The sequence below is a fragment of the Penaeus chinensis genome, chromosome 29 (assembly GCF_019202785.1).
Source record: "Penaeus chinensis breed Huanghai No. 1 chromosome 29, ASM1920278v2, whole genome shotgun sequence".
Classification (NCBI taxonomy): Eukaryota; Metazoa; Arthropoda; class Malacostraca; order Decapoda; family Penaeidae; genus Penaeus; species Penaeus chinensis.
This window is the reverse complement of record NC_061847.1, coordinates 15,639,203-15,651,702: the sequence shown is the minus strand read 5'-3', so window position 1 is coordinate 15,651,702 and position 12,500 is coordinate 15,639,203. Positions and strand designations below refer to the sequence as shown.

General features: G+C 36.1%; 1 protein-coding gene across 3 annotated transcripts in view; it reads right to left on the bottom strand.

Moving 5' to 3' along the window:
* The window catches only part of LOC125040291 (calcitonin gene-related peptide type 1 receptor-like), an 87,032-nt gene that overhangs the window by 33,684 nt on the left and 40,848 nt on the right, over window positions 1–12,500 (bottom strand). For all 3 annotated transcript variants that reach the window (XM_047634840.1, XM_047634839.1, XM_047634841.1), the window contains exon 3: window positions 11,534–11,644. In XM_047634840.1, coding sequence (XP_047490796.1) covers window positions 11,534–11,644 — 111 coding nt within the window. The remainder of the gene's footprint in view (window positions 1–11,533; window positions 11,645–12,500) is intronic.

Sequence of the window (12,500 nt, the reverse complement as noted above, 5' to 3'; positions counted from 1 at the left end):
TGCATGTTCATTGGTGACACGTTCTATCGGCGCTAGAGCGGAGCTTGTAACGCGAATTACTTACATTTTTTTTATATAGCGCCAGGGATCTTCCCCTTATCATAGTGTCAGAATGCCTGATTACTTGGGGTAGCGTATATGCATAAAGATCCGCGCTTGAGCCGGTGTGACCCGCGGTTACGTCCGTTAATTAATGTAGGACTAGGGTTTAAGCTAGAATTGAGATTCTCTTATTAATCACATCCCGCTCACCCCCTTGACGTCGCTGCCATGTTTGGGTAAATCCCATCGAGTTGTGATTCATGATAAATAGCCGTAGAGCAGGGGTACTCAACTGGCGGACCGCGGTCCGGATCCGGACCTTCTGAGTGTTGCAGTTGGACCTCAGACCCCAGGAAGAGAAAATTCTAGTTAAATAGCATGAAGGTCCTGGTGAAAGTATCTTGCAAGTTTATTTTTTTTTGGTCGACTATGACTATATATATTTAGAATATATATATATCCGGACCGTGGTCATTCTTTTTTATATTTCATGTAATAAAAATTTCCGGACCTATGCGTACATTGGAGCTTATCTAACTGGACCTTTGCTTATAATAGTTGAGTAGCCCTGCCGTAGAGCATTCAGTGCATGAGCGCCCATCACAGACTCGCAGATAGAGTGGGTTATTAATATTTTCCCAGCTCATTTCGCTTCATAAAGTACGGCAAATTAGGGTACAGAGACCCCTCGTCAATTGAAGTCTGTATGCGCAGTTTGACTTGTTACCTCGGCAGAATTTTTTTCCCCGAGAAGATTCGTTCGCGAATTGTTTCACGTTACCATTCATTAGTGCGTCATTCTGTCGCATATCATTAAATGTTAAATTCAATGTAGTATTTGAAATAATTTTGTATTACTTCTATAACTTGTTTATTGCATTTGTGTAAAATGAACGTTAATTTCCGTGTTTGGCACCCATGTTCGGTCTGTGTGAGGTCACTTTCACTCTCATTCTTCTCTGCGTTACGACAATTGGTTCAAGTAATTCCTTGCGGATGCCTTTGTCATTTCCCTTATTTACCCTCCTGTCTATCAGAGACGGTCAGCAGTTCAAGCTAGGTCTATGCGGACCGCTGTTACCGTCTCTCTCTCCTATTTTTTTTCCTTAGCTTTGTGAAAATAAAACAGAAAATTAAAAAAAAGAGAGAAGACGAAAATAACGAAAATTCAACCATAAAAACTGCAACCGTTTCACTACCCCTGCTAAACCATATGTTTAAGGCATTAATATATACCCTTTACAGTCCCACTCTTGTACATCTGGCAGCTACTTCGATGTAAACATAAAGTAAATAGTATCTTTATGAATAACGCGAAAATCCTAGGTTGTTTGCAACAAAGAGTGTGATTGGTGTAATATAAACGTGTATTAGTATCTAATTTTGGAAACTACGTAAGCCATTTCTTCAAACAATTGACAACAAGATATGAAGTATTAGTTATTATTGACTTTGTAGTGGGATATTTTTCAAATGGGATTTCCTGGTACTGTTCGTTTATTGAAATGGCAACAATCATGGAGGTTAAGCGGCATTTCCCCCTTCTTTCAACACAGCAAGTATCAATTGAAGGTGCATATTTCTTGAAACTTGTAAATGCTCCATGCTTTGAAAATCTATATATGGCAGCTGTATCATATAGAATTCCTCAAATTCGCTGATACCTTTCTAAATGATTTTCGTAACTGCACCACTTAGCAGCGGCTAATCAAATTAATGGAATTACAGTTTCTTTTTCGCCTGAACCAAATACTAAAACACTGATTCAATTAACAAAAAAACATGCTACATTATATTTTTCACTAGAGAACATTGGCTGAACGCAAAACCGCAGGACTGCAATGAATATATAGATTTTTTTATTGTGTGTGAATATGTGTGTGTGTGTGTGTGTGTGTGTGTGTGTGTGTGTGTGTGTGTGTGTGTGTGCGTGTGTGTGTGCGTGTGTGCGTGTGTGGAATGTTTATAGAAATGTGAAGTCAATATTTTGTGATGAGTAGCTAAACAGTATGTATAATTCTTTTCGATTATTCTTAATACTTTTTATCTTGGGCTAAAATCTGACCATAATTTTCGCTATTATTATTCCGCAAGTCGTGGCATTTCTCTGAGGAGTCGCATTCGATCAGCTTAGCAAGAAAATACAGGTTTGCAATTCGAGCAACTACTAGGTTAATGGTTCTAAGGAGGGGGAAAACCGTCTAAAAACTTACTTCCAATACATGTGCTGTATGATATCTAACATCTTGAAAGAAAAGTCTTGTTCATTATGATTAAACAGGAATTTAATCTCGCTCTCTACATTTATCTGACACGTATACAAGGTATATTTCCCTTGTATTTGTCAGTGCTTGTCAAAGCTTTGATATATAATTTTAATTGTTTACGACATAAATACTTATTTCCCGGTGTGTGAAAAGTCATCTAAACGCTTGTTTATTCACCCAGAACTTGAGCGGTCTGAAAAAAGAGGAACCTTCTAGAAAATAAAAAAACACGAAATGGTAGATTTGATACTTTTTGTAATAGCGATTCTTCAATTGGGCCGGGTGTAGCACCAGGGTAACAGTGAAGCGTCGGCAACAGGGTGTTGGATTACCAGAAAGGCGGAAGAATCTCTTGTAGATCAACGGCTTGAAGGTTGCTGCAGCTAGGCGGATGATCCATATTTGGACAACGGTTAGGTGCTCACAAAACAAGTTAGCTGTCACTGCGCGTGGGAATGTAATGGCAACCCACCTCCAGAAGCCTGCCTGGTATATTCATGAAATGTCTAAAAACGAGATGAAAACCAAGAACGTGAAGGACACTGGAAATGGGGTCTCGTTCGGTAGGGATTATCATTCGCTGCGGGTGATACCCGATCGTCATAATGCTACCGCAGTAAACATAGACACAAAAACATTGAATATCTCAACGTGGAATGTAAGAGCAATGTATCAATGTGGAAAAATGGATATCTTGAAAGAAATGAAACGATTAAGTATCAACATCCTGGTTGCGTGTATGTGTGTGTGTGAAGTGAGATGGCCTGGAACAGGAAAAGTTATATCAGAAGGAACCACATTTATATACTCAGGTGGAGCAGACAATAAGCATGAGCATGGAGTGGGAATGTTTCTAGACCAAGTGAGTGCTACAAGTATTGCTGGTATCTGGTGTATCTCTGACAGAGTTATGGTAGTAAGACTTCGTGGCAAACAGTTTAACACAGTTGTGATACAATGCTATGCCCCCACAACTGACTGCAATGATGATGAAATAGATATTTTTTTTTATTATCAATTAGTTGAGGCAATAAAACAATGTAAATCTCAGGACATAACATTAGTCATGGGTGATTTTGATGCAAAAATTGGACAAAACGAAGATGGCAAAACTGTTGGAAAGTTTGGACTAGGACAGATAAATGAAAGAGGAGAAAAACTAGTTGAGTGGTGCAAAGAAAACAGAATGATTGTAACAAACACACATTTCAAACATCATTTACACAAATTGTACACCTGGAAGAATCCTGGAGATGGCTGTCGGACCCAGATAGAGTTTATATTGATAAATGAGCGCTTTAGAAACACCAAGCAGAGAGTGAGGGCGTATCCAGGTGATGATTGTAACACTGATCATTTACTGTTATGTGGAAAAATCAGAATGAAGTTAAAGAAAATTTATCGAAGAAATCAGAAAAATGCTACAAGTCAACTTCAGTTAAAGCTTTTAAAAAATAATAACAATGTTAAGAAAAACTTTGGCCAGAATGTGAAAAGCCAATATCAGGGAAAGCCATCAAGAGAAGATGTGCATGAATGGAAGTTTCTACAGAATGCATTGATGCAGACAGCAGAGCAGTGTATACCAAAGAAGGAGAAGACCTCCGAAAATAAATGAATGACTCAAGAGATACTGGGCAAGATGGAGGAGAGAAGGTTAGTGAAAGGAAATCAAGAAAAGTATAACAAACTGAACAATGAGATCAGTATGATGTGCACGATAACAAAGGAGGAATATCTAGAAGCGTGTTGTGCAGAAATTGAAGATCTTGAAAAGGAAGATATACAAGTAATGCATGAGAAGATTAGACAAGTTACATACAAAAAAAGAGAAAAATATGACAAGCTGCATCAAAGATGAAGATGGCTCAATCTTGATGGATGAAGAAGCAGTTAAGAAAAGGTGGACAAAAAAAGAGAAAAATATGACAAGCTGCATCAAAGATGAAGATGGCTCAATCTTGATGGATGAAGAAGCAGTTAAGAAAAGGTGGACCAATTACATCGAAAGTCTATATGCAGATGATAGCAGGAAAGAAAGGCCAGTAATAAGAAAGTCCATGGAGGGGAAAGCAATAACATCAAAAGAAATCAAAGAGGCTATGAATTAAATGAAAAATGGAAAAGCTATGGGAAATGATGACATGTTTAGATGATTTTGGAATAGGAAAGATTACAGAAATTGCGAATAATGTGTATGACTCAGAGAATGTTCCTGAAGAAATTCTGGAATCAATATTCATAGCTCTACCTAAACAATCTGGGGCAACTGATTGCAAACAACACAGAACTATAAACTTGATGAGCCATATAACAAAGATTGTTTTAGAAGTGGAATTAAATCGGATAAAAGGCACTATCAGGGAAAATATATAATTTGAACAATTTGGCTATAGACAAGGAAAGGGAACAAGAAATAGGATTTTCTGCTTAAAGACGATAATGGAAAAGTGCATAGAGAAGCAAAAAGACTTATACATATGGTTTATTGACTCTGTGGAGGCGTTTGATTGTGTAAAGCATGAAGAGCTGATCGGGATAGTGGAAGAACTGGAAATTGATGGAAAAGATCTACGGTTGATTAGGAACTTATATTGGGATCAAAAAGCTGCCATTCGATTGAATGGAGTAGTGGGTGAATGGATTTAAATTCAGAAAGGCGTCCGACAAGGTTGTATTTTATCTCCAGATTTATTCAATATTCAAGAGAAGAAGCTCTAAACAAGATTAAGACATGCAAAGGGTTAAAACTGGGGGCAAGAAATTACAATAATTTGAGATATGCAGATGATACAACTTTGATGGCAGACTCTGAAGTGAAACTTCAGGAACTGGTTAACATTGTGTCAGTAAAAAGTGAAAAGCTTGGTCTGTCGATAAACTGTCAGAAGACCTCCATGGTTTGTAGTAAAAAGAAACAAGTACCAACATGAATTGAGAGTGAATGGAAACAGCATAGAATAGAAACACAGTTTTAAATATTTTGGAAGTTGGATTTCATCAGATGGACGATCATACAAAGATATTCAGTACAGGATTGGACAAGCAAAACAAACATTCAAAGATATGAAGAATCTATTCTGTTCAAAAGGAATCGGAATGCAAGTTAAGAAAAGATTATTGAAATGCTATATCTGGTCAGTGCTAGCGTATGGGTGTGAGTCCTGAACCATATGCAGAGCGATGGAAAAGAAATTAGAAGCTGTGGAAATGGGGTTATATAGAAGAACGTTGAAGATCTCGTGGGACAAGATGACGAATGAAGTTTTGCAGAAAGTAAAAACAGAAAGGCAGTTGTTGAACACCACAAGAGAAAGACAATGGATATTTGTTGGACATATTCTGAGAGAGGAAGATGGAATTGAAAAACATGTCATCGATACAGAAATGAATAGAAATAGGGCAAGATGAAGGCAAAGGATGCTTGACTGGATAAAAGAAAGGCTAAAAGTGAGGACGAAAGTGGAACTTGGAGATATTGGAGGGGCAGAGAGAAATGGAAAAAGATTGGACATAGACTGAAAAACAGTACATGAACGCCTACGGCATGATATGCTATGGTACTTGAAGAAGAAGAAGAGATTCTTCAATAAGTTCTTCAATTTCGCGGTTAATCCTAATATATGTTAAACAAGAATAATATACCTAATATACCATCTGCCAAGGCTGCCAAGCTACCTTTTTTTCTAGATGGACGCAAGGCCGTTTGAAATGATAAATTGACTGGGATGAAGGAAAGTAACTTCTCTCCCAGTGATATAAACAGAGAGCCGGGTATCTACCGCTCGATGGTATACAAGTGACTAAGAATGTAGATGGGATTCATCATAGAACGTTATCAAAGAGAGGGACATTGCACATCGCCTCCAGTTCGCCCAGCAGTATGTGGAGAGCGCACAGGAAGGTCAATTTCAGGATGAGAGATAACACTTTGTTCATAGACTTAGTTCAGATTTTCATAAAGATATATGTTTATACATGATAGTGCCCTACACGCCATATTTTATGTATTGAAAATCTATCATTATTTACTTTTCAGATGTGACAGACGATATACGTATGGAACGGAGTGGCTACGTGACCCATAAGTGGGGTGAATTTTCATACATGGTGTTGGTGAACTCGCCGAAAAAGAAGGAAGATTCAGTTTTAACAGACATTTTGAAACTGTTAGAAGAAATATACCTCCCATCAGCCCTTCCATATTCGTGTATGATAACTCCCCAATGCACACATCAAGGGTAGTTGCGAAGTGGTTCAGTAACCAAAAAACACAAGTCCTTCCGCGGCCAAGCAAGGCAGGTAACTCAAACCCGATGAAAAATATTTGGGCGAATATTGTCAATGTTTGGGAAACGGATAATGAAAGAACCTCCCAATAACTTATAGACCATGTTGAAAGGAAATGGAAGGAGTTCAAAATGTGTATCGTCATCCCTGTCCCGGGGATTTGACTAGGTTTTGAATAACGATACAGTGTTCTTATTATAAGTATGACTGCTCCTAATATTGGTCTTTCTTTTCTACAGTTATTACCGCAACTGTACATTCATTACGTTATAAACTATTTTGTAAAATACGAGCGCATACGCGCACTCGCGCACACACACACACACACACACACACACACACACACACACACACATATATATATATATTTACACGCACACGCACACACACATACACACACACACACACATATATATATATAAATATAATATCTTATAAGATATTACATATATGTAATATCTTATATATATTGTTACACATACATACATACATACATGTATATATACATACATGCACGCCTTAACGTGTCACAGGAGGAAACAGTGTGCCATATTTTCTAGAGAGTGACATTATAACAAGAAAAACATATCCCATTTATAGTAATTTACATTAGTTCCTTATCCCAAGTCATACGCTCAGATGTAAACATGTTTTGGTAATCATAGAAAGTTATTTTTTGTTTGAGCGAAAGTGGGTGAAGTAGAAGACAGCATTTGCCAGTCTTCAAATTACTATGGACTAATCTATACCGATTTTTATTTTTTAATATGTAGCAGCTAATATGTATCTATCTAACATTGTATAATACTTAGCAATAATTTTATCTTGTTTGAAACAGTGCAATGTCCACATGCACTTGAGAAGAAGCATGTGTTATATTAGTAGATACACATCAGTTACCCATCGCCTCCAAGTGGATTGCATCTTACTCAAGAGAAATCGATCGTCCGTCCATTTGTATGGTAGCCAAATACTGATAGTGATATAGATATGCATGAGGGATGTGCTTGGTATCAGAATATTCCAAAGCCAATAAAGTCATATCCTTGAGAATATCCTATTTCAGCTTTGCAAAGATTACATATTGATTATGATAGTCCATATGTAAAGCATATATTTTGATAGTTGTGAGTGGCATTCAACTTCTTCACTTGATACAGTAAAGGCTTTGACGAAGATGCTTGCATAGCTTGACACTCCTGAACAGACTGTTTTGACAAATGACCTCAGATCATCTTTTTGTAGTGCTAATCATATTCAGTGCAAAGTATTATCCAGCTTCACATGGTGAAGCTGTACGTTTTGTTCAGCCTTTCAAGAATAATATAAAGTGCAGACAAGCCATCACTTCTACCGTTGGCAAGTGTACTTATAGGTTTCTGTTTGTACATAAAACTACATGTCATGCAACAATGAGGTGCATCCTTCATTATTATTATAGAAATGAGGTTTGGTTGTAGACTTGACCTCATGAAAGTTGACTTTATTGAGAGATAAACATGAAAGAAGGATCCAATCACAAAGTTGTGATGAATTTAGAGAGTTCAAGAAAGGAGATAATAATGGTGAGAACATACACATCTTCTGATACAAAACTGACTATATGACATTTTTGAGAGGTTAGGTAAATTACACTATAGTGTCAGAGTGGGTAATAAAGATCAATAATCATAGATCATAAATCAGCTGAGGCCATCATTTTCGGACACAAGATTCAGAGAAATTATCAGAGTGATTAATTCCTAAATGTATGATATACTAGACCAGACAGTCCCGAAAAGGATGCGTCTTCTCAGAATTCTCAAAACTTTGAGACAAATGTCCAAGATCTTTAAACTTCTAATTGTGGTCGTCAGCGAAGGGAACTTCCTCCTAAAACAATCAAAGGAAAATTGCTCAAATACCTGACTGATAACTATATGCTGCCAGGTTAAGGTAAATTGCTCGTATCAAACACCATTAGATTCTCATGTAATGGCAGGTATTTGTTTTAACTTCTTAGGGTAATGGAGTGTTATGTATACGACCCTCTTAGGAAGGTCCTACTTAGTTTTGCATTTTGTATTAATGTATCACTAAATATATGTTAAGTTATCCCAGCACTGCAATTTCTATATACATGCGTGCCCTTATTGACTCCCCAATAACGGATTGATTGAAGAAGTGTCGAATGATCAACCTTAACCCAATCCCTCCGTATGGCAAAAATACATGCCATGCCCAATGTAATACAAGTTTATTTATTGCAATTACTTATAGATGGCTCTACAAGTGCTTAGTCACCAAGAAGTCGGTTATTAGTCCTACGTATTTCACCTGTTTACTCTTTTCCTCGACTTTTAGAAAAGTTTTTTTTTTGCATTATTTAATTGTCTTGAATATTATCGACATTTTAATAACAATTCAATAATCATAACATCAATAACAATAATAACAGTAACGGTGTCAACTGAATTAAAAAGAAAAACACATTTTCCCGCCATTTCAAGGAATGAGGAAATCAGGATCGGTCACTAGGACTACTGATAGACTCCTTGCCGGCTGAGCACATGTGGAGCCATCTGTATGTAATAACTTTCACAAAAAAATACAGGGGCGAATGGGTTAATCCTAAAATAGATGAAGCTTCAAGGCTACACAATGGGCGACGAACACGGGCTTACCACAAAGGATTTATTAAACCAAAGAATTATACATTCAGGGTCACTATTATGATACACTGAAGAATTATGTGTGTTAGTCAAACATAAAAAGGCCTTTAGCAATACTGGTCCACTTAAAACTTAATAGACAATAGAATAGAATATTTGCTTTATCAACGACCCCACCCATGTACAAAAATAATACATTGATAATAATTAAGTAGATGTACAGCTTCCATATACATAAGTGAGGGGAACTGCACAGCAAACCCTGCTTTCCATGTACAGCAGTAAGAGGTGACTGCATACCAAGCCATGCAAAAATGTTGCTCTGATTCCCCCCACCCCCCCCTCTGTAAATATAAACAGAAATAAAATAAATAGACAATGAAAAACTAATTATATATAACTTAGAAACGTGTATCAGCAAGCAATATTTCAAGTAATTTTATTTCTTATACGAATGCCAGCATTCGCTCCATAACTACAAACGGTCCTGGCTTTTCGTCTATGGGTCTATCGGCGGTACTTTTGCATGCATGCTAGGTATATAGGGCTTAACTTTGAGTTTAGGAATGGGGGATATGGGTTAGGTATCCTATTCCTTATTAATAATATTCCATCACAAAATATGGATTAATAATTCTCAGTTCTGTATATTACGTCCCGTCTGTCCTCTCCTCACCTCTCATTAAAATTGGCTTGCAAATCTTAATCGAAAACTCCTTTTATTAATAAGTAACCAAGTGTTTTTGTTTTAATTAAATTAATAACTATTTGTAACCACCGTACTATCAAAGCATTAATTCCAAATGCCTTGCCCATTTGTAAGCATACACACTTATACTATCCTTGCATTCGCTTGAGCATGTTATGCTGCGTGCTGCGAGGTGAAACAAATTGAACAGTTATAAAGAAAAATATTACGCGATGCGGTGCGTGGCCAAGAAGGCAAATCTGAAGGTCGTTCACTTCGTCTTACGGTCTCTATAAAAACAACCAACATGGTTGCCAACTTAGAGCCCCAAGAGTATCTCTGTCTGAATTGCAGCATATCATTTTGATTTACCTACGTAATCTCCTTATTTGTGAATGCATGTATTAAATAAAATCTTCCTACATATGGTAACCAACTTAGAGATGCCTTGCATGAGGCAAATTAATTCTACACTGAACGTTTTGTGCAGTATGAATGGGCTTAAAGATTTTTTTTTTTTTTTTTTTTTCCCAGTGACAGACATTCTGGACAAAGGAACATTTCTCCGATATTGCCTATATGAGGGTGTGTTTGAACCGTAAGTGAATAGAGACGAACAAATGGATTTAGTGTATTTGTGTTCGTTTATTTTTCTGAATTAAGCACCAAATCTCACAGTAGCACTCGTTACCTATTCCACTTTTTTTCGTAGAAAATGTTGGGGACTATCGGCATATATTTCGCACTGAACCATTTCTCTGATTCGGATTGTTTTTTTTGTTTTTTTTCGGTGACATATGTTGTATACGTGGTTCATTCAGACTAAAACAGAATATATATACCCTATCGATATTATGCTTTCCTGTCTAGTTAGACTTAGATTGACACAAATTAAATATATAATACTCATAGTGATATATATCAGGTAACGATGATATTGATTACTATACTGGTCATAGTAAACTAATATAAACCATAAATGAAATGCGGACAAAAATGAATATGTGAAATTAATTCACTTGTAGAACATCGGAACCTCGAAATCATCATATGAGGAAGATCAGTCAGGTAAACCCACAAAGAAAATGCTAGTGAGATGTGTGAGAATTCAAAGACATAAGGCGATAAGGATGAAAATGACATATAAAAATGGAATTATTAATTTACCTGAATTTGCTTGCCGTGAAAACTATGGTTATTTTGCGTACTTTGTCCTGATAGAGTAATTATGTCTAGAAACTGCTCCTTGGGTATTGCAGCGACATGCCTTTCTCGACAGTGAGTAAACTATTTACAATTTGCTAAATAAGGATACAAATAGTCAACATTAATGTTCCGAAACATCTTTTGGGACGCAACTGCCGACGGGGTAGCAGAGGGATAGCCGAGGGTCGCTAATTGTAGATCCGTTTGTCAGGCCTTCTTCAGTGTTTATCTTAAGAATATACTTTTATTTACCCATGTCCTAATATGTTAATAAAAGCTTTATATCTATTTCTTAATATAATTACAAAAAGGATTGTTGCTGGAGGGCCGCTGGTCGTAAGAGTGAACTTACTTCATCCGTTAATCGTTATGTAAGATGTGTTACTTACGATCTGGATCAAATCCTGGGATAAAATCTGGACACTGAACGAAGGCTCTTGTTCCAGCCGGCGTGTCATTCCAACATGACCAGCCATCAAATATGCGTGGACAGTATGGGCCTGAAAAAATAAGTGATTTATGGATACTATATAAAATGCGATCTGTATATGAGTGTGTGTATGTGTGTGTGTGCGCGCGCGCACGCACACACACACATACACACACACACATATATATATGTCTATTCATACATACATATATATATATACATGTGTATATATATGTCTATTCATACACACACACACACACACACATATATATATATATATGTATGTATGTATGTATGTATGTATGAATATAAATATCAGGAACTCTAATACATTTAAAAAGAACTTCGAGAAACATCACCAATGGCTTCAAAATATAAGACTAGGCAAGGCTTATATGTACTATCATGAATTCTATGTGTATCATATTTACATGTACTGTAAAATCATTTTTTACATATCAAGAATATCCATTGTAACTAATGGAATAAAATATTATACATTTTAGTTTTAATTTGAATATATATGTATATATATACACATATATTTTATTTTCATATTTTATAGTTATATCAAAACATATATATATATATATATGTATTCATATATATACATATTCATTTATACATATATATATATGAATATGTGTGTGCGTATGTGCGTGTGTGCGTGTATGTGTGTATATGTGTATGTGTGTGTGTGTGTCTGTGTGTGTGTGTGTGTGTGTGTATTTATATAGATAGATAGATATATATAGATATATATGTAGATATGTGTAAACATGTGTGCATATATATATACATATATATGAATATATCTATATGATTATGTATATATATATATATATATATATATATATATTGTGTGTGTGAGTGTGCGTGTGTATGCATATATATATATATATATACACATATACAAATTCATATAT